The sequence below is a fragment of the Crocodylus porosus genome, unplaced genomic scaffold, assembly GCF_001723895.1.
Source record: "Crocodylus porosus isolate Cpor-Errol unplaced genomic scaffold, CroPor_comp1, whole genome shotgun sequence".
NCBI classification, from domain to species: Eukaryota; Metazoa; Chordata; order Crocodylia; family Crocodylidae; genus Crocodylus; species Crocodylus porosus.
In genome coordinates, this window is record NW_017728926.1 from 1,699,847 (window position 1) to 1,720,978 (window position 21,132).

The 21,132-nt window shown below is 60.4% G+C and overlaps 2 protein-coding genes across 4 annotated transcripts in view; both read left to right on the plus strand.

The window, feature by feature from the left end:
• Positions 1–9,140, plus strand: part of PLEKHG5 (pleckstrin homology and RhoGEF domain containing G5) — an 81,881-nt gene extending 72,741 nt beyond the window's left edge. For all 3 annotated transcript variants that reach the window (XM_019541156.1, XM_019541158.1, XM_019541157.1), the window contains exons 9-22: positions 1,261–1,446; positions 1,885–2,055; positions 2,603–2,698; positions 3,161–3,211; positions 3,757–3,906; positions 3,983–4,093; positions 4,178–4,327; positions 4,612–4,749; positions 4,830–4,949; positions 5,247–5,379; positions 5,975–6,090; positions 6,446–6,603; positions 6,954–7,910; positions 8,238–9,140. In XM_019541156.1, the coding sequence (XP_019396701.1) occupies positions 1,261–1,446; positions 1,885–2,055; positions 2,603–2,698; positions 3,161–3,211; positions 3,757–3,906; positions 3,983–4,093; positions 4,178–4,327; positions 4,612–4,749; positions 4,830–4,949; positions 5,247–5,379; positions 5,975–6,090; positions 6,446–6,603; positions 6,954–7,910; positions 8,238–8,247 (2,547 nt within the window). In that variant the 3' untranslated portion in view covers positions 8,248–9,140. The remainder of the gene's footprint in view (positions 1–1,260; positions 1,447–1,884; positions 2,056–2,602; positions 2,699–3,160; positions 3,212–3,756; positions 3,907–3,982; positions 4,094–4,177; positions 4,328–4,611; positions 4,750–4,829; positions 4,950–5,246; positions 5,380–5,974; positions 6,091–6,445; positions 6,604–6,953; positions 7,911–8,237) is intronic.
• Positions 9,141–11,186: 2,046 nt separating this feature from the next.
• Positions 11,187–20,448, plus strand: TNFRSF25 (TNF receptor superfamily member 25). Its single transcript, XM_019541160.1, has 10 exons — positions 11,187–12,302; positions 16,226–16,421; positions 16,865–16,996; positions 17,182–17,334; positions 17,588–17,669; positions 18,028–18,092; positions 18,347–18,454; positions 18,579–18,613; positions 18,931–19,090; positions 19,184–20,448. Exons 1-10 carry the CDS (start codon positions 12,273–12,275, stop codon positions 19,471–19,473), a joined length of 1,251 nt encoding a protein of 416 aa, XP_019396705.1. The 5' UTR covers positions 11,187–12,272; the 3' UTR covers positions 19,474–20,448.
• Positions 20,449–21,132: the final 684 nt, after the last annotated feature.

The window sequence follows — 21,132 nt, forward strand, 5'->3', positions numbered from 1 at the left end:
GTGCGAGGGGCAGCCTGAGCAGGTCAGCACCTGGAGTGAGTCCATCAGGAGATGGGAGGAGTGCGGTATCAGGGAACCAGTGGGGGCTCCAGCTTGGTCTGGGCTGTTTTTGATGTTGTGGGCATGGGCTGGGCTGCTCTGGTGTGCCCTTGGCAGGCTGCAGGCTTAACTGTCCCCTGACAGCTTGGGGTGGAGAGGTCTTACTGCACCGTTTGGCAATGCTAGTACTTGGGGTTTGGCCCACTCTGCTGGTGCCTGCCTGTGCTAATACTGTGGTCCGGGGACTGGGCCCAGCTCTGAGGGAGCAAAGGTGTTAAACTGAGGAGTATGCCATGGGGTTGGAGAACATGGCTGGAGCCCATGGGCTGTGGAGACCAAGCTGAGCCCAGCCTGACTTAAGAGTCTGGGTGAACAGTGTAGAGCTCCATGCACCCGACCATCCCACAGGCAAGGGGTGCAGAGGCAGCTGGGAGCTGTGTGCCCAGAGCAAGCAGCACTGTCTGGCTGTCATTTGCTGATCTCTGCTTGGAAGGGCAGAGATGAGCTGTCACAGACGCAGTTCCCCATGCACAGGGAGCACAGCCCTCTGGGGAACTGGGGTCATGGCACTCATGGAACCACAGAAGACACAAAGGGGCCTGGCATTTGCTCTTTTCCACTTTCCCACATAAGTCTATGGCAGGGCTCTGAGCTTTGCTCTGGAGCTGAGGTGCACAGGTCCCTTCTGCAGGGACTGGTGGGCTGTAGCCACCTGGGTGAGCCCATGGAGATATCCCCATCCAGCTCTAGCAGCACTGGAGCAGGGCCCAGTGGTGCAGGAACCTGCAGAGGCTGCTTCCCTGAGAGTTGAGGCCCAGGGGGCCAGCACTGCTCACTGCATTGAGTGGTGGTGCTTGGGGCCCAACATGGCCCCTGGTCCTGAGTTTCCTCAGCCCCACAGGTGGTAGGGAAGCAGCGATCATCAGCACCATAAGGTTCAGGTGCCTAGTGCTGGGCATCCCCAACAGACCAGTGCCCAGTGAGCTGCCTAGAGCATGCTTGGTGTCTCTGACCACAGCCTCCACCTGCTGGCACCCAGGGAGGAACAAGTACATGGGACAGAAGCAGCTCCCAGGGGTGCAGGGCTACACCCACCTCTGGGTGGTGCAGGCAAGGCTCTGGCTCTTGTGGATGCTGCCAGGGCAGGGAGAGACAGAGTGAGTGTCTGCTGTTCACTCCTTGCTGCTGCCTCAGGTTGTGGTTCTACTCTCCTGGTTCCAGGCACCAGGTCGACGGAGGAAGAACATGACTGAGTTCTTGGGGGATACAAGCATCCCAGGGGCTGAGCCTGCACTGCATGGCAGCAGCTCCCTGCCTAGCAGTGGCAGCGACACTTGGAAGAATCGTGCTGCCAGCCGCTTCAGTGGTTTCTTTGGCTCTGGTGCCAGCACTGGCCCATCAGGACGGGTAGGTTCTGTGTGCCAGCTGAGCCACAGTGTCTAGGGCTGGGAGGGGAGTGACTGCTCAGGGCTTCTGCAGTGGCATGGGAAGGACAGGGAGGGTGGGCAGTGTAGTCTGTACCCCATACCTTTCCACTGCCTGTGGCACTGTGTGATCTGGGGAGGTCTGGTCCCACTCCCTTGGGTGCCCTCTGATCTCCACACTGCCCATGCTTGCCAGCAGCTTGGGCAGTGGCTCTGCGCGCGCACCCCTCCTGGCACAAATCTCCTAATAGGCCATGCATCCATGTTGCCCAGGGCTCAGTTACATGCCCTATCCCTTCCTTGCCTGTGGGGCTGGGAAGCTAGGAGCTCTGCTCTTGCTCCCTGGAGCAAGCTGCCTCAAGGGGGTCCGACTATGCATGGGCCATGGCTCCTGACCAGGGTTCTGTGCTCTTCCCTCCAGGAGATCGACAAGATGGAGCAGCTGGAGAGCAGGCTCCACAGCTACAGCATCTTAGGTCTCCCTAAGCCCCCACAGCAGCTCTACTTTGACAAGGACTCCTGGGAGGAGAAGGGTGATGATGCCAATCTGTGCCTGGAGGACAGCTGGCAGGAGATCATTGAGGGCACAGAGGTGGGGCACAGTGCACTCGTGTATGTTGACTCAAGCCAGCCTGCCGTGATGGGGGTTGCCATAGCCCTGGCACCCTTTGTAGGCTATGGGCAGGTGCATTGGGCTGAGGCAGGCGCTGGGGCCTGCTGCCTGCCACCAGCAGCAGCCTGCAGAGATGCTTCCAGCTGCTGCTGAGTCCCTGTGGAGCCTTGTCTCCTCCCAGTGCCTGTGTGCAGCTGGGCAAGCATACAGCCACCCTGAGCCTCCTCTGGTCCTATCAGGTGGCCAAGTAGGTGGGCCAAGCTTTATCTCCTGGGCTCCTCCCTGCTCCTGCCTGGAGTACCATCCGGTGGTATCTGATTCCCTAAAGCCTGCATGCCCTGAGCCTTGCCTAAGCTGCCTTGGGGCCTAGGGACAGTCGTGGCAGGTGGGAGTGCTGTCACCATGGAGGCTGGGCTATCTTCCTTGGTGTTGAGATGCTATCTTCCTTGGTGTTGCTGCTACCTCTGTCAGCTGCTGGGTTTTGGCACCACAGCCTTGGTGCTGAGCTCCCTGTGCCCTTCTGTAGGCCCTGACACGCCGGCAGTGCCACCAGCAGGAGGCGATCTGGGAGCTGCTGCACACAGAGGCTACCTACATCCGGAAACTGAAAGTGATCACAGATGTGAGTCCCATCCCACCCCTGCCACAGGCACTTGGGCAGAGCCAGCCTCCCAGAGGGCCAGCCAAGGGGACAATCCTGAGGGGTGTGGTCGCAGAGACCTCCTGGTCCTGGGAGGCAGTGATGCCTGTGCTAGGGGCAGAGGACCAGGCCATGGGCCTGTCATGTGGCTCTGTCCATGCTAGGAGCAGGGGTGGACAGGTTCTGTGGGTGGCTGTGAGCAGTCGTGGTCCCTCCTGCAGGATTCTGTGGTGCACCTGTCAGCCCTTCCCTGCCTCCAGCCCCCGGTGGGCAAGAGAAGCTCAGAGACAAGCCAGGGCACAGGGCAGCCCAGGCAGGGTGGCTCTGCCTTTGCTGGCCCCTGTCACTTTTTGTACAGGCTGGAGACCCTGGCAGGTGCCAGGGAAGTTTCCTGGGGGGCTGGATGTATCTGCTCTAAACTATGCTCTCTGCTTATTTGTGCAGCTCTTCCTCTGCTGCCTGCTGAGCCTGCAGGACTTGGGGCTGCTGTGTGAGGTAAGGGCTTGGCAGAGACAGGACAATGGACAAGGGCTGCTGGCCACAGAGTGTTTCTTGGGCCTGAGCCTGGGGCTCTCAACAGCCTGCACCACAGGCCACTTCAGGAAAATGTGTGCCCCTTAACCAGCCCTTCCCTCCATCCACACAGTGCAGTGTCACAGGGACATGGGAGGTGTGTCACAAGAAGTGGGGTTCCCACCTCCTACTCCCACTGCTGAGGGGCAGGACTTAGGCTTGGACCCCTGGGATAAACACCAGAAGCTCAGCTTCTGGGACCAGTGGAGAGCCCCACAGAGCATGTGGTGAGACCCCCATCCCCCAGGGCATGTCCTTATTCTGAGGCAGCACAGCCTATGCCAACTCCAAGCATGTCTCATGGTCTGCCGGAGAAGCTAAGGGAAGGAGGCAAGCATGGTCCCCTGCCCTGTGGGCCGGCATACAGGGAGTTCCCAGCTGCAGTGCATGACCCTGCCAGGCCCCCTTGGGCTGATCCTGGCCTTACTCTGGGTTGACCCTGCTGCCATGCCTTGCCTTCCCTGCAGGTAGAAGCTGAGCGCCTGTTCAGCAACATCCAGGAGATCATCCAGCTGCACTGTTCGCTGTGGGACAGTGTGATGTTCCCTGTGCTGGAGAAGGCCCGTAGGACCAGGGCACTGCTGGACCCTGTGGACTTCCTGAAGGGGTTCAAAGCGGTAGGTGGGGTGCCTGTGCTGGGGGCTCAGGTGGGGAGTTCTGTGCACCCACTGAATGGTCTGTCTTGCCGTGCAGTTTGGCACTCTCTTCCAGCCCTACATCCGATACTGCATGGAGGAGGAGGGCTGCCTGGAGTACATGCGCATGCTGCTGAGAGACAGCGACCTCTTCCGGGTCTATGTAACAGTAAGTCCTGAGATGGGATGGGGCAGGGGTGATGCCAGGACCCCCCACAGCCTAGCCCTGCTGACCCTGTCCCTGTGTTTTCAGTGGGCAGAGAAGCACAAGCAGTGCAACCGCCTAAAGCTCAGTGACATGCTGGTGAAGCCGCACCAGCGCCTCACCAAGTACCCACTCCTGCTTAAGTCAGTGCTGAAGAAGACAGATGATGCCTGCGCCAGGGATGCCATCATCACTATGGTAATCTGTCAGGGGATGCCTGGACACCAGGAGGGCTGGGAGGAAAATGGCCCCAGTTTTGCTTGGACAGCATGTACCCAGGCATTGCTGTCTGCATGCCGCTGTGCCAGGCTGGGGCACCCTGTGCCTTGCCTGAGGACACAGCTGCTTATGGCAGGTGCTGCACAGGGAATTGTCCCCAGCTTCTGCAGCAGGAGTCAGTTGTGCTTAGGGGGACTGGCACCCTGGCAGAGGCTGTGAGTCAAGCCTGTTGGTCTCTGCTCTGAGTGCTCCCCCCATTGCAGATCACCTCAGTGGAGCAGTTCATCAACCATGTGAACTCACGGATGCGGCAGCGGCAGGAGCAGCAGCGGCTGGCTGCCATCATCAGCCGCATTGACGCCTACGAGGTGGTGGAGAGCAGCACAGATGAGGTGGACAAGGTAGGCTGGGGCTGAAGCTGGCCAGGGCTAGGTGTGCCCTGCGCACCACACACTGACTGCCTCTCTGCTCTGCCCTGCAGCTCCTGAAGGAGTTCCTGCGCCTGGATCTGACAGCTCCCATCCCAGGCGCCTCCCCTGAGGATACACGGCAGCTCCTCCTGGAGGGCAGCCTGAAGATGAAGGAAGGTAAAGACAGCAAGGTAAGGGACACCACCAGAGCAGGAGCCCCTTGTAGCTAGCCTTGGACTTATCAGTATCTTGGCTCTGTGGTTAAGCCACTACCTCCCTGGCTTCTCTCTTGGATGCTGTGGGCTTGACACAGAAGCTTCTGGGTGGGTGGCAGTGTGCAGGTGCTCTTGGGCCACTTCCCCCTGGGAGGTGCAGCCCAGCTGAGGTCAATGGTGTGATACTGCCCAGGGGTGTCCCCTAGGTTGAGGAGTCCCTGACTCCCAGTTGTACTGCTACACAGTCCCATGGCCTATGGCTCTTGCCCCCAGATGGATGTGTACTGCTTCCTCTTCACGGACCTCTTTCTCATCACTAAGCCAGTGAAGAAGGTTGAGCGCACCAAGGTCGTCCGGCAGCCCCTGCTGGTGGACAGGATTGTCTGCCGGGAGCTCAAGGACCCTGGTGAGGAGCATGTGGGTCTGAGGGCTGGGGTGGGCATGGGGTCTTGCACTGCTCTCTCATCTTTGAGGTTTTTCTCGTGGCCCAGCAGAGCCAACCTGCCTTGCCTTAGTTGGGAGAGGCCACCTGAGGACTCCCCTCTCTCCTTCCCCCTGCCCTGCCAGCTGGGACTCTTCCATTGCCATCCTGGGCACAGAGGCCTGACCTCTTGATGATGCTAGCTTTAAGGGCAGAGGAAAGAGTCCCATCATGCCACCATGCCCAATGTGGGCTGTTGCCAGCTGGACTCACCCTCGCCCATGCCCTCTGGGTGCTGCATGGCCTGTTCTCCTTCACCATCAGTTCTGGCCCAGTGCAATGGAGTTTGGCATTTGGGGGCCTGAACCTACCTCCATACTACCTAGGCCTGCCCTAGAGCTGTGTTCACCCTGCAGCAGGCTCTGCTGTCTGTCCAGCCTGGCCTGGGGATACAGGCATCCCCCTGGCCAGGCAGCATATCCCTGGCCTGGCTTGCACTGGTAAGGCAGTGCCTCTGCTGCAGGTCCCTGGGGGAGCCCCTTGCTAATGCCTGGCTTCTGCCTGCTTGTGCCCCTGGCAGGCTCCTTCCTCCTGATCTATCTCAATGAGTTTCGGAGTGCTGTGGGTGCCTACACCTTCCAGGCCAGCGGGCAGTCCCTGTGCCGTGGATGGACTGATGCACTTTACAATGCCCAGGTAATCCCTGGAGCCTCCAGCAAGGTCTGTGCCTCAAGGCAGTGGTGCCTGCTCTGGTGGAGGGGGACAACAGTGGAGTTATGCATAGGCTGGGTACCCATGGAAACATGCACAGCATGGTGTGTGCCCATGGCACATGCATGGGGGCAGAGTCTCCATGGCAGTAGGGGTGAGCTGTGTGCCTTGGTGTGGCAAGGCCACTAACCTCTCTGCTAGCTCTGGGTGATAAGCTGCTGTCTTGGGACAGGACACTCAAGCAGGCTATAGCCAAACAGGCTGGTCCTGACGGTGGGTCATGGGGGCATGCCACAGTGTGCAGCGTGTCCATGTTAAAGGCTGTTCTGTCTGCCTGCAGAACTTGCTGCAGCAGCTGCGTGTCCAGGAGCACCAGCGCAGCCAGCAACAGCAGCTGCAGAGCCTGCAGGAGGAGGAGGACGGGGAGAGCGGGGCCTCGGCTGCCAGCTCGCCTACCATCCTGCGCAAGAGCAGCAACAGTCTTGACTCCCAGCAGTGGTATGGCCCAGCCCACCCACATATGCCCCCATGGTACAGCCCAGTGCTCCCACACACCCCCAGGACCGCAGGCCCGTTTGGGTGGGGTAGAGATGGGGAACTTGACCCCAGTGATGTAGCTGCAGTGACCAGCCAGTGGGTAGTACACCCCCGGAGCTGGAGCCACCTGCTGCTGGAATGGCCCCAGATACTTACAGACTGGGATCCTCCCCAGCACGGGCTGCCTCCCCTCACTGTCCGCTCATGCCCCTACCTGGTCCTGCTGTCTGCAGCATCTCACTGCCAGCCCCATACCCTGCCCAGGCTTCCCATACCTTCAGCTCCTTCCTGACAGCCTCTCTCCCTCTCAGCCCCTCTGATAGCTCCACAGAGACCATCTCGGTGGTGGTGGTGGATGCCAGCGGGGAGCTCTCCTCCCCAGACTTCGAGGTGGGGCCATTCAGTTCACCATCAGACGAGACCTCCATAAGTACCACTGCCTCGTCTACCACACCCACCCGAGAACTCCTCAATGGGAGTGAGGAGCCTGCCAACGCCCTCCCCATCCCTGGCACCCACAGCAGCCTGGCACTGGAGACTGGCAGCACCTGGTCAGCATCCATGGATAGTGCCTATGGCACCTTGTCGCCTGCCTCCCTGCAGGAGTTGGGGGAGGTGCAGCCACCGGGGCCAGCAGGGGAAGACTCACAGCGCATCTCGCCCAAGCTGCGCCGCCGGACACCCGTGCAGCTCCTGCCCTGCTGTGTCCGTGTGCTCAAATCCAAGTCAGAGGCCAGCCTCTTGCAGCTCTTTGCAGCCTCCCCACTTGGCCCAGAGGCCTCCCTCATCCAGAGCAAGAGCCTCTCCGACCTGTGCGCAGCTCCATCTTCATCTCCAGGGCGAGTGGTGTTCCTGGCTGACTCGGTTGTGGGCGTCCCAGCCGGCTGCCTGAGGACTAGTGGGTTGGATGGCAAATGCATGGGAGCCCCACTGGACAGCAGCAGCCTGCAGGGCAGCCGGGCAAGTGGCCTGAGTGCCTGCAGCAGCAGCAGCGGTGGCAGCTCTGCCTCCGAGCTCTCGGAGCCTGAGGAGCCTGTGTTCCACCAGGGTGGGGCCTGCCCCGCAGCAACACCCCCGGCTGAGCCTCTGCCCACTGACGTCCCCTGCCGGGCACTCAGCACCTCCCTGACAGAGTGTTGCCCAGAAGAGCTGCCCACTGCCCGCCGGACACTCTCAGACCCGCAGGCAGCCCAGCACCGCAAGCTGACGTTGGCACAACTCCACAGGCTCCGGACCACACTGCTTCTGAACTCCACGCTGACTGCCTCGTAAGTGCTACAAGCCAAGCTTCCAGCTCCCCAGCTGCCTCTGGGTAGAGCCTGCTGATGCCAGGAACTGGGGGGCTGGGCTGTCACAGGTGCCCAGGTCACCCTGCAGGGCATTGGCAGGGGAGCACCAAGGCTTCTTACAGCCTCCTTGCAGTTGGAGCTTGCCTCCTAGCTCAGCAGTCTGGAGATCATCTCCGTGCAGTAAAGAGGAGATAATGGTGTTGGGGGAGGGCTCTGGAACAGTGAGGGTAGCATGTGTAACTGGCCATGGGCCTGGAGAGCACCCACCAACAGGCTGCTAAGAGCTTCTCTTTCTGTGTCTTACAGGGAGGTCTGAGCCAACGGGAGGAGCGTGACGCCAGCACCACCTGTTCCACCTCTCCATGAAGATGTAGCATCATGCCCAGGGTGGCGGGAGCTCTAGCTGGCCTTTGCCCTGTCTACATGTGTGCATGCCTGTGCCTGCACATGGTGAGCAGGGACTAGGCTGCGTGGGTGTGCATGCACGCGGGTGCACATGCACCAGGTCTGTGCGCCAGGATGGCATGAGTGCGTGTGTACACCCAGGGCGGGCTTGTACTGGGAGCATGCACACATAGGAACAGTGAGCTAGTGGAGCTGTGACTGAGTGCCTCTCGAAGGAGGATGCCTGGGCAGGGCAGATGGCCTCCCCAGGACTCCAGCCAGCACGAAACTGGTCCCTTGCACTTGGCATCCTCAGGAGTTGCCTGCCCCTTTCTGAACTGTGGGGTAGGCATTAGGCAGAGGGTGTAACTTACCTGCCCCACTGCTTTGCGTGGACCAGTTACCAGCCAGACATAGGACAGCCCTGCCCGCTGGGCCACCTGCCTGGCTGTAGCTGGGAGAGACACAAGTGAAACATTGTGCGCGGAACAGGCACACCAAGGCTGGGCAGAGCCCTGCCCAGACCCTGTGATAGGAGGGCACTGCTGAACTCTGAGTGACACCCTTGCCATCAGCTCCTCTTGTCCTGGGCTCTGCGGTGCTCGATGGCAGGTTATTCACATGCTAGCTTCCTGCACTGGGGACAAGGCTGCCCTGGCACCCCTCACATCATCCTGGCAGGACACAGCAGGCCCAGCAGCTGCCCCACAGCCTGCGGTCCTGCCCATCTGGGACCCAGGGCAGCCGATCATTTGTCCCTTGCTCTCCAGAGTCAACCTGGGGGCACTGGGCCCAGTGCACTTTACCTGCTTTCCCTGCAGAGGGGCTGACCCCATAAAGGTCAGTTTGGCTGACTTCAGGTCACTGTCTCTCAGCAGCAAGCGCATGGTGTGTGTCTAACATGCCAGCAGGAGTCTAGAGCCAAAGCCAGGGTGACCATAGGAGCCCCCAGAGTCCAGGCAGCTGCTGCTCCATGACCCCTAACCGGTCTGCTTGGTCCTGGATAGCCTCCCCAGTGTTTTACCCCTGTGGGCACCATGCACCCTGCTATGTATCCCTTTTGGGACACTGGGCGGGATCTATTGGGCGTCAGCTCTGTGGAGTCACTCTTGAGATACAGGGAAGGGATCAGTATGTTGGCAGTAGGTGCAGAGGGCAGAGGGCTGTGGTGGGCAGGCCCTGGGCTGGCAAGCACAGTGCTGCATTCACAGCACCCACGATGGCCAGGTGCCTCTCAAGGCCACAGTGGGCAGGAAGTTGGCAGGCTTTAACTGCTGGCAGTGTTGGGCCATGAGGGCAGCAGGGTGAGGCTGGGAATGCCCCAGAGAAAAGAGAAGACTGAGGAGCAGGGGGCTGCTGCTTGCCCAGACCTGGCTCAGCTGGGGTGGGGCATGTTCCTTGCTCACTGCTGCAGCTTCATTTGCTGGGGTGAGGCTGGGGGCTCACACACTCTTGAGGGAACCAGTGACTGTGGAGGAGACCAGCCACTCCTCTTCTAACAGGCATATCCCACTGACAACAGGACAGGCTGCTGAAAAGAGGTGCCTGGGGAATGGCTGGATGGAGCAGCATGGGGGCAGGACTGGCAGGCATGGCCCCTGTGGTCTGGCCCCGTGGGGGTGCTGCCGAGGAAGAAAGCAGGGTGTGCCTGGCAGGAAGCTCTAGGCCATGTTCCTGAGCTGCATATTTATTCATCTTGGAGTGGGTTTTCCAGAGCTGTGTCCTGGCAGGGGGGGATGTGGGGCCTGGCCACTCCCTCTGTGCTTCTTGGGCCGGGGCCAGGGAGGAGTGAGGGTGGGGGGGACAGGGAGTGTGGTGCTCTGGGTTTTCAGAGCTGTCCAGTATTGTCCTCTAACACTAACCTCTACACTGCACCTACTCCCTGCTGCACATCCCACCTGTGCAGTATTTAACAGGTGAAGCATTAAACATAGCTGAGCGCACACTTCCACTGTCCGCCTGTCCTTCTGACTTGGGGGTGGCTTGTTGGCTTCACAGCTGCTCTGGCATCTCGCACTTAATGCCAGGCTAAGGCAAGGGCGGGGTCTTTGGGGCTGGCAGGGGTGAAGGAAAGCCACTGGATGCTGTTCTCCCCCTCATAGTCCTGGGCAGCAATGGGGGCAAGAATATCCACCCTGTGATGCCCTGATGAGTCCCTGACAGGGGCAAGTCCTGGGGCATGTTTAGAGCCTTCCTCCCAGTCCTTGCTGTCTGGGGTCTCGGGGAACCCCAGGGACTTCCAGGGGTGCAGAACAGGGCCTCCACCCCCCTGCAGTCCAGGCCTGCTGTTTTGGGGCAGCCCAGATTGGTGTGTGAAGCAGCCCCATATCCTGGATGCTGCCACCCCCTGACACAGTGCACTTGCTGTGGTGGTTTTACCTGGAAGGAGAAGCTGTGAGCAAGCAGTTGCGGGTTTCCCCAGGAAGAAAGAAGAAGGTCTGGGGGGTGATGCTTGCTTCTCCCTACATCACATCCGGTGGAAGCCTGTGCCTCCTGTGGCAGGAGAGGCTGTGGTACCCAGTGGCTGGGGGCTTCCTGCAAGCAGGGCCCTGCCCTCTGCCAGAAAGCTCCTGTGTATCTCCCCCACAGGGCATGACGTGGCTTGGGGCAGTTGATGAAACAAAGCCGCCACAGAACAGCTGATCTGGAGTGTTAAGTGCCTCTCAGGCCTCCTCCAGCCCAGGGCACCCCCAGGCTCTCACCCTGCAGCCAGGAATATGGTGCTGGGGCCCAACTATGGCCTGCTCCGGCAGATGCTCTTTTACAAGTCTTGGCCAGCAAGAATGGCTCTGGCTCCTAAAGAGGCTCAGCTACATGCAGGGTGTGTGCTCTCTGTGTGTGTGTGTGTGTCCACAGGTGTGCATGCCTGCCTGCCTGCCTGTGTGTGTCTATGTGCGTATCTGCATGCATCTGTGCATGCATGTCTGTCTGTGAGTGAATATCCGTGTGTCTGCATATCGGTGCATGTCTGCTTCCTGCAGGAGCAAGGAGTTTCAGCCACACAGCTTGCCCGAAGCCCCTCCCTTGGCCCTGGTGAGGGCAGGTGCCCAGGCTTGGCCCAGCCACATGCTTGGACTCCTGGACAGGAGGTGGAGCACATGAGCAGTGTGCAAAAGCGCAGTGAGCCATGCCATGTCCATGGGGCTGTTCAGATGGCCTCTGCTCAGGCTGCCCTGGAGCCAGCGCTGGAGATGTGTGCACGTGCTGCTCTTTGCTAAAAAGAGACAGACAGCATCAGCAACAACATCTGTACAGGGAGTGGTGCCAGATCGGCCCCTTCCCATAGCCCTGGGGGCAGGGGCCATGGTGCCTGCACTGTGGCTCTCGGCATTACTGCTGGCTGTCCTGTCCCAAGCTTGGCCTGAAGTCAGGAGCCTTCAAGCGGGCAAAGTCTAATTGCCTCCTTGGTCCCTCGGTGCCTCCCAGTTCCAAAGGCAGGAACACCCCCAAGGGCTGTGTGCAGGCGTTCTCCCACCAGAGCTGGACCTGAGGGATGACGAACTGTGGTCACTGGCCTGAGGTGGGAGAGTTGTGAAGGGACCAAGAGGGGACCAGACTGCTGCCCACAGGGGCCTGGCTCCCAGGAAGGGAGGTGTGGGGGGGTACCCAAACCACAGAGGGATTCCAGGCACCCTGAGTGCTGCCCTGTGCCAGTGGGCACCCTGCCAGGCAGTTCCCCTGCGCACGCAGCCCCAGGATGCTGTCGTGGGTTTCACACCCTGGGACTCATTTCCAAACATGTATTTCCTCTGCTGTGGTGTGTGTAAAAGACTCTGTGGGCAGGGCTCGTGTTCACTCACCTCCTGTCACAGCACACAGGCTGCTAGCAAGAACATGGGCTGCCTGCTTGCCTGTCACTCTGGTGCCAGGCCATGACCCCCTCGGCTTGCTGGCCACCCCACAACAGACTTTCTCTCTGCGTTGCCCTGTTATGACCAGCCCAGATCGGGCTCAAGAATGAAGAGCTGGTCCTTGACGGTAGCCTGGGTGAGTACTGTGTGGGCTTGCAGCCAAGCTGGAAGTGGCAGGGACCCAGGGCCTGAAGGTGGAGGGGCTGGCAGGCTGCTATGCTGTCTGCTCTTCTATTTCCTACAGTCCCAAATTCTATTTCTCCTGCTTCTCCTTACTGGCTCAGGGATGGGGGAGCCAATAATAATGTCTCAGTCCCTGCCTGAGAACTGGAGCTCTCTGGCTGCTGCCGGGAAAGGAGCTGGGCTTGTGGGTGGAGGCATCAGGTCAGACTCAGAGGCTTTCCAGGAAAGAGCTGACAGCTGTGAGCACAAGTAGGCAGGTGTTTGAACCACCCACCTCTCTTGATCATCCAAACCTTGTATATGTCGGGATCCCTTGGCTCTGGGCTCAAATGCAGCTACCTCTGGGGTAGAACTTGGTGGCTTTTTAACAGTGTGCAGCAGCACAGCAGTCCTGCATCCAGGGACCTAGTGAAAGGTGCAGGAGCCAGAGCAAAGGTGTCTGAGGCTACATTACAGACTGCAGGCTCCAGCCCCTGTGCAGATGACTAGCAACACAACTTATGCCCCAGGAGGAATCAAGGTCACGCGCTGTGGCTGCTAGGGGAAAGCCCAGCCTCCAGTTCCCGGCGTCCTGGGGTTGGGGCTTGGGCTATGGTACCAAGAAACTGCAGAATCAAGGTCACAATCACTGTGGGTGGCTGTGCTACCCCCAGCTGGCAGGCAGTGCTAGAAGGAGGCAGCTGACAGAGCTGCTTGTGCGCTGCAGACCGGGCTGGTTTCCCACTGTGCAGAGGTGCAGCAGGAAGTGGGCTCACTTCCTTACATAAAGCAGACCTCTGAGGGTGTCAGTGCTGTTCCAGTCGTAAGGCTGTGCCATGCTGGGACAGGGTCAGGGCTGGCATCGCCTCCTGCTCACAGGGCTGGCATCACCTCCTGGCACAGGTCTCTGCGGGGACAACACTGGCTGGCTGAGCTGGTTGGGGGCAGGCTGTGGGCGGTGTGTGGCCCCCAGCCCCTAAGGGGTGGAGGAAAGCTGCAGGTGGCCCCATTCAGGGGTGCATAGGCTGCTTTGGATGAAGTGGTGCTAGGTCAAGGGGCTTGTCTGGCCTGTGGTTCAGGGGGACACTTGATGCCTGGAGGATCTGACCCCTGTGTACCTGGCCTTGGAAACCACTTGAGGGGACAGTGCTGGCCAGGCATGCTGCCTGCAGCAGGGGGGTGATGGAGACACACCAGCCCTGCCAGCACTCAGAGCCTTGTTTTATGTGGGGGGCCCCAGGGAGGAGCAGGACTGCCTGACATGGGGCTGGCAACAATGGCAGTGGCCTCCACGACCTGGTCAGGGATGGTCTTGCCCTCCGTGTGCAAGGTTGGGGGGAGAGGTGCAGGGCTATGAGCAGCAGTGCTGGGTTCAGCTGCCTAACACTGGGGCAGGCTGGAGGCTCCCCCCATCACACAGCCCTAGACAGAGCTAGGAAGTGGCTTGGCTGGGGGCTGCATGGGGGTGGGGGTCAGACAGCCCCGTCCATGGCTGGTCACCTGCCACCTCAGGGCATGAGGCAGCAGGGTGCTGAAAGAGCAGGAGCCAGCACTGATGTGAGGCGATGGGGGCAGGGAGCCAGGCTGCAGGGCAAGGGAGAAGTTGGGCCTCCCTGGCTTGCAGGGAACTCACCATGCACCCAATGGCAGAGACAGGGCCCAGGGGGCTTGCTGTATTAAGCTCTGCTGGTGCCATTGACATCATGCTACAGCGCCTGGGCGGTGGAAGGACAGTGCTGACTCAGCTGTGCCACAAGCAGGCGGAGGGGTGGGAGGAGTCTGGGCTGCCCACAGAGGCCCTGATCCGATCACAGAGCTATGCAAATGGGTGAATGCCTGGATGGTTTCCAGCTCAGCCATGGAGGGTGTGATAGAAAATGATGCAGCCCTTTAATCAGGCAATCTTGGCTGGAAAAGCCACCCACAGCGCTGGAATCCCCAGGACCCGCCCCCCCACCCCAGCACCAGCCCAGGACCCTGGAGTGCTGGCATAGTGCCCCTTTGCAGGCTCACCCACCTTCCCCAGGGAAGGCCAGGGCCACTGTGCCAGACAGCATCCCTGCTGCCATGCTGGCAGGGCCCAGGCCCTGGCCCCCAGCGCTGCCACGAGGGGCAGGTCAGGATTGGGGGTGGAAGGGACGACAGGGTGATGGCATTGCCCAGGCAGGCCCTGTGCTCCACCAAGCTAAGTGTGGGACCAGTTCCCTCCTTCTGAGACGTGAAAGGCCAGTTTTGTTGCATCCTTGGGGAAGCTGTGACATAGATGGGAATGTACAGTGCCTCAGGCCAAGGGGTTGAGTAGGGACCAGCCCCACTGTCTGAGACCCCACTGTTGTCCCCCTCCACTCCTACCAGATGGCCCAGCCGAGGGTGTTGGCCCCAGAAGCCCCCGCAAGTGGCTGAGCTGCCATGACCTACTTGGGGCATGCGTCAGCAGTGCGATACCATCAACCAGCATGTGTTCTGGGCACGGCTTCCTCCTTGGGAGGAAATCGCTGCCTCCAAGCCCAGACACCAACCACAGAGATAAAAGACTGGGGAATAAGTATATGCTGTGTTAACTCTCCATGGTCTGGCCTGCTACACACACGCACCTGCCTGTTGCCCCACCCAGCCCTCCCCCTGCTCACGCTGATATGGGGGCAGGGGCCATGGGGGTAGCCTGGGGGTGGAGGAGCAGGGCTGGTAGAAGGTGTTGGCAGAGGGTTGGGGTGTCTCAGTCACTGAGGCTTGTCCTGTGCAGCTGGTAGTGAGGAGCCCAGAGCGCTCCACACCAAGTGCGACCTGGTCTGGCTGTGGGGCTTGGAGCTGAGCTGGCTGGTGGGCACTGAGGTCTTTTGGCTGCTACCCTTAGCTGTTGCCCCTTTAGCCACCCAAGGGGAGTATGCTTGCTGGGTTTGGTGCCCTGCTCATTGCCTAATCAGGGCAGGGTGCTGTAGGGTCTGGGAATGCCCAGACGGGCAGGGCAGGATACACAGCGGGGCCAGGGGCTGGGGACTGCCTGCTGAGGTCCCTGGGGCTGGAGGTGCCTGGGGCTGACTTGGCAGCAGGGCTGTGAGGTGGGAACTGCCATGAGGATGTGTTGACAGGCTCGGGGTCTCACCCTGCTGTTCTGGGGCTGCCCCCATTGCCCCAGCTATGGCTGCTGCCTGAAGTACAGCCAGGCTGTGACTCCACTGGGGCAGCGGCAGGGTGGGGTAGCACCTCATGGCTGGCTGGGGGCACCTGCAGGAGAGGGTGCCCAGCCCTGCTCCATGCCCAGCACAGCACGAGCCCCACGTGCTGCAGGGCAGAATCATGGCTTCCTTTTTTCCGAGCAGCCCGCAGTTCTTGGGAAGGTGGGGAGAAGTGGTGCCACTTCCAGGAACTGCTGTGCCGACTCGGCACATGCAGCAGGTTCCATGGCCCACACCACCAGCCGCCCCTTACCAGCAAGCAAGGGAGTGTCCCTGACTGCGGTCACATGTCCCCGACAGCATTTCCCTGCAGCATCAGGCAAGCCAGGGCCCTCTGCTCACATGCTGTGGTGGGTGAGGAGCACTGCTGGCACGCATGAGGACATATGCTGTGGGGGCATTCCCAGTGCAGGGCTGTGCACCCAGGCCAGCCTATGAAGGATGCCCCAGGCCCAGGGGGACAGGCACAGGCTGGGCAGGGCGAGGCAGGGTCCAGCTATGCAGTGGGCCAGGCCCGGGCCAGGCAACCTGGTGTTGTGCCCAGGGACTTGATAAGCAGACCTGCCCTTAGGGCTTCAGAGAACCTCCCTCCTACTCCCCCCCAGTACCTGTCCTCGTTTCCTGGCATCACAGCAGCAGTGCCACCTGGTGGGCAGCTGGATCCCTGGTGCTGGGACTGCCCCTCCCTGCTCCTGCCCTGACCCCTTCTCTCTGCTCCCAGGTTTGTCTGACTGCGCTCCTTGTGGTGACAGGCAGCAGGTCTGAGCCCCCAGGCCCCAGGTGGCCTCATGCTTATGAGCACCGTGATAAGTTGAGGAGGGAGAGGAGCCCACTGGAGCAGGCTTCTAAGCTCTCTTGCCCAGCTGGTCAGTTGCAGCCTCGAGGCACCCAGCACTGCTGCCAAATGTGCCCACCAGGTGAGGCTTTCTACTCACAGGGACCTGAGGGGTCTGGGAGGGCTGCAGCACCTTGCTTTGTGCCAGCTACCTGAGGGGTACGGGGGCTGCAGCCGTGATGGAGCTGGGCTGCAGAATCATCCTGTCGGGCAGCAGGGGACTCAGGGAGAGCGCGCAAGGGGTTTGCCCAAGATCCCACAGGAAGGACCCCAGGCATCCAGACACCCAGGCCAGGGCTTTAACCACTGCAAGTGGCCTCCCCTGAACATAAAAAGGGGTGGAGGTGGGAGCAGAGGCTGGATCCAGCCCAATGGAGGCAGAGCAGTGCTGGGCTCTGAAATCCTTAGCTGGGGAATCCCTGCTCCCTGAGCAGGCCTGGCCAGGCTCTGGGCTTGCCTGCTGGACCCTGCCTGTAAACCAGCTGGGGTCCAGTAGCACACTGCCAGCTGTTGCTGTTTGCATAGGGACATTCATGGAGTCCCCCTGTGCCCACGCCGGTGAGAAGCCCACCTGCAGGCACTGCCCCACTGGCACCTTCCTCTCTGCCTGCAACACCATGCTTGAGTGCCACGCCTGCTCTGAGTGCGATGCCCAAGGTAGGAGGCTGCCTGAGCAAAGGCACTGGCCAGGCTGGGAGAGCAGCCAGGCCAGGCCCCTGTGTTGGTGGGTGGTGGCATGTGGGGACATGTGCTACCCTGCTTGCCGGGCACGGCCCCCTCCCTGCCCCTGCCCTGCCCCTGCCCCTGCCCCTGCCCTATGCACTAAGCCTGCTGGCATTCAGTTTCCCAGGTTGTGCTGAAGAACTGCACGGCCGCCAGCGATGTGGTGTGTGGCTGCCGGCCGGGCTACTTCCAGCGTTGCAGCCAGCCTTCCTGTGAGGACTTCACCTGCACACAGTGTCGCCAGTGCCGGGGCAGATCCACTCGCCGCAACTGTGAGTACCTTAGCTGCCCGAGTGCCCACACCATCTCCTGGCCTTCCCTGCTGCCCTCCTGGCTGTGCTGTTGGAGTATCACTGCCGGCAGTGAACCCAGCAGCACTGCATCAGAAGCAGCAGCAGCAGGAGCAGCCACTCCTGGCATGCGGCAAGTGTGTTGCCACAGCCCTGCTGTGTGACAAAACGCTCCTTCTGCCATGGCCCTGGCCTGGCTCAGCCAGCAGGTGGTAACAGATGCCATTGCTTTCAGGTTCATCCAGGGAGGACACACAGTGTGGGGACTGCCAGCCTGGCTTCTTCCTGGAGGGCAGCGAGTGCCAGCCCTGTGCCAGGTAAATCCCAGGCTCTTGTCCTGCTTCCTGCTCCAATACCTAGGTAGCTTGCTCCATTCCCCTCCTCATGCACCAGCTGGCAGGACACTTCCAGGGGCTGAGAGTACTTTAGCCTCCTGTGATGCATTCATCCCCTTCATGGAGGCAGGGGCTGGGCTGGCCTTGGTGACCCCCTGTGTCTGAGCAGGCATGGGGCAGGTGTTTGCATGCCTGTGCATCTGTGTGTGCGTATGCTGGTGGGAGGGTCCCTGTGGGCTGGTGTACTCTCCCCTTGCCCAGGCCATGCCATGGAGCAGGCATGCCCTCAGGCCAAGTGGGGAGCTGCCCACAATGCTTGCCTTCACCATTTTTTTTCCAGCAAGGGCCTCGAGTGGTGTGGTGACAGCTGTGAGAAGACATGCGGCAACCCCAACATGCCTGCAGGTATGTGGGGTATGGAGACCAGGGGTAGGGAGGTGCCCAGGCCTCATTGGAGCTCACAGGCCCCAAACATGCCCTAAGGTGCCATGGGGTATAAGACCAGCAGTCTCCTTGCAGGAAGTCTGGGCAGAACAGCTCCTGCCTCCATCTGCAGCCAGGTGCATGAGGACTGGCCCAGCACAGGGGCAGTCCCACGGTCTGGGGCATAAAGCAAGCAGCTGGCCCTTCTGGACACCCTTTCCCATGGCTCATTGCAGGAACCGGTCTGGAGTACCTCTTCCTGTGCCTCATTGGGCCCCTCCTCCTGGGAGCTCTTGTCGCCTACCACAAGAGGAGGCAGCTTAGCCAGGACACCTCGAGCACTGGTAACCCTCCCATGCTGAGCCAGCAGCCTCCCTTTGGGACTGAGCTCTGGAGCTGGCCAGGTGACCATGCCCAAGGGCAGGGCATGGTTGTTCATCCACTGACTTCTGCTTCTTTCCCCAATAGATGAGGCTGCAGTTCGAGACTTGGTGCTGCAGAAGGTGAGAGTCCATGGCAGCCCGGGCCCTGCCCCTTCCTGCCTTGCCCATGCATGGTGTGGGTATGTGGCCATCCAAGGCCAACCAGCAGGTTCCTTGCTGCGCACCCCTGCCATGCCCTGCCCCATAGGTCTCATAGGGCTCCTTGGCTCCAGCCTTGCCTCCCAGCCCCTGCCCTTCTGGCCAGTGAGGAAACTCTGCTGTTCCTCCTGTCTCCCCCTGGCTAGTAGTGGCTCTCAACCCCAGGTGTTTCTAAGTGTCAGGACTGGCCTCTTTGTGGTCACGGCTTTCTTCAGACAGGCTGCTCTCTCCTGCCCCAGGCTGAGCCGCCGTGTTTGCCTGATGCCACAGCCCCAAGGCTGGAGTCCCAGAACCTGCTCCAGCCGAACCTAACAGAGTCACTGCAGATGAATGGTGCTGCCTGGGCCGCTAGCGCCTCCTGCAGCTTGTCCTCCAAGGAGCCCCACCAGGATGCACCAAGTAAGCAGTGCCCTCACATCCCCTGCATGGCCCACACCTCTCCCTGCTGCCTGATGGATGGTCTGCGCACTGACCCCACCTGCTGTCTCTCAGGCCCCCCACGTGCCAATGTGCTGCAGCAGGGCAGCCAGCTGTATGAGATCATTGATACGGTACCTGTGCGGCGCTGGAAGGAGTTCATGCGGGTGCTGGAGCTGCGGGATGCTGAGATTGAAGTGGTGGAGATGGAGTTCACCCATGTCCGGGACCAGCAGTACGAGATGCTGAAGCGCTGGTGCCAGCAGCGGCAAGCCACGCCCAATGCCGTCATCCGTGCCCTGGAGCGCATGGAGCTGTCTGGCTGTGCTGAGGAGCTCCGGCATCGGCTTCAGTGCTGCTCGTGAGCCAGTGCCCAGCCCATCACCCTTAAGTGACAGAGCCAGCCTTGACGTGAGGGCTTGGGGAGCACATAGATAGAAAGGACTTGCCTTCCTGGCATTAGCTGGACCAGGAGGCCCTGGCTTCCCCTCGCAGCAGGTGTTGGTGCTCTGCACTGTGTTGTGAAAAAGGCTCAGGCACAGCCAAGCCTGTGGCAGCCCCTCAACACTGCAAGGGCAAGAGGCATCCAAGGAAGCACAGCATAGCCTGCTCCCTGCCCTGGTCTTCCTAGAGACTTCAGCTCCAACTCTATAAACACTAGGACCACAGGAACCCAGACCCTGCTCATTTGCCCCCTGGACACAATGTTCCCTGGGGCCTCAGGGCTCACACACACCTGTGCTAGCTACCTTGGCATTTTGGCCTAAGCTATGCCAGTGAACCCTTGGGCATGCTCAGCTAGCTGCACAGGGCCTGGTTCAGCACAGGGGCTTTGCCCCAGGTGCTCCCATCACCGACAGAGGCAAATGTGCCTCACTGCTAGCGATGAAGCACAGGCAGGGTGAGTTTCCCAGTCATGGGGGTGTTTGATGAGAGCTCCGTCTGCCACAGGCCACTCAGGAGGTTGCTGCAGGGTGGGAGAGACCTGTGGCTCTCCCATATTGCTGGAAGTGGTGCTCAGGCTGTGCGGAGGGGTGGGCAAGTGGGTGCTGTGTACCAGTAAGTATTGTTACTTATCCTCTGTAGACATTTTATGTCAGTTATTTGTGTTGGCTCTGCCCAGCAGTAGCAGGGCAGGGCTGGTGTGTTCTCAGCCATCAGTATGATGGGACTGGACTGCAGTTCTCTGCTGGGGACTCCCTGCCTCACCCTGGGGATGGGACAGCTGTTGGCTTTATTTATATGCTTTGTGTTGCTGAATGATCAGAGCTGGGATACTTCCGTGGAAGCCAGGGGCTTCGCCCTGCAGGGCAGGCGGGGTGGGGGTGGGAAATTCCAGGGCTGGCATCTCTGTGAGGGGTGGGAGGGGGGTGATCAAGGAAAGCATGCAGCATGAGTGGGGCAGGGGGTATTTCTTGTCTGGAAGATAAAAGGGGATGCCCAGCTCCTGTGGTATCTATTTGTGGGTGCTGCATCTCACATGGGAGTGCTGGCACACATGACAGCATCCTGGGACTCGGGGCTGGTGGGGGTGGCCTTGCTGTGGAGTTGCCTATGGCAGAGGGGTACACCACACGCATGAGGGAGGCACAGCAGTGCAAGGGCAGATAGTGAGAGAGGGTAGAGGCAGCTGAAAGAGGAACAGGGCCAGTGAGGCCCAGCAGCAGGTACCTGGAATGGGTCCTGTGGCCATGCCAGCACCTGGCTCAGGGTCGGACAATTCCTCACCCCCAGCCTAAGGTGGATCTTCCCCCTTAGCTGCTTCCCTGCTGCCCTCCCCTGTCTCCAAACCTCCCCAAACCCCTGCTCTAACATGCTGGAGCATTGGATCACATGCAATAAAATGGTCTGGACTGAGGTGAGCAACTGCAGCTAATTTTGTTAATGGTTAACTCCTGGTCTTGCTGTGTAATGACCCTCACTGAACCCGGCTCCTCCCTGCACTGCACTCAGTGAGCTTGGGCAGGGCAGTCCCAGCCCCCCTGTGCTGTGTGGGGTTGCCCAGGCCCTGGCCAGCCTACTGG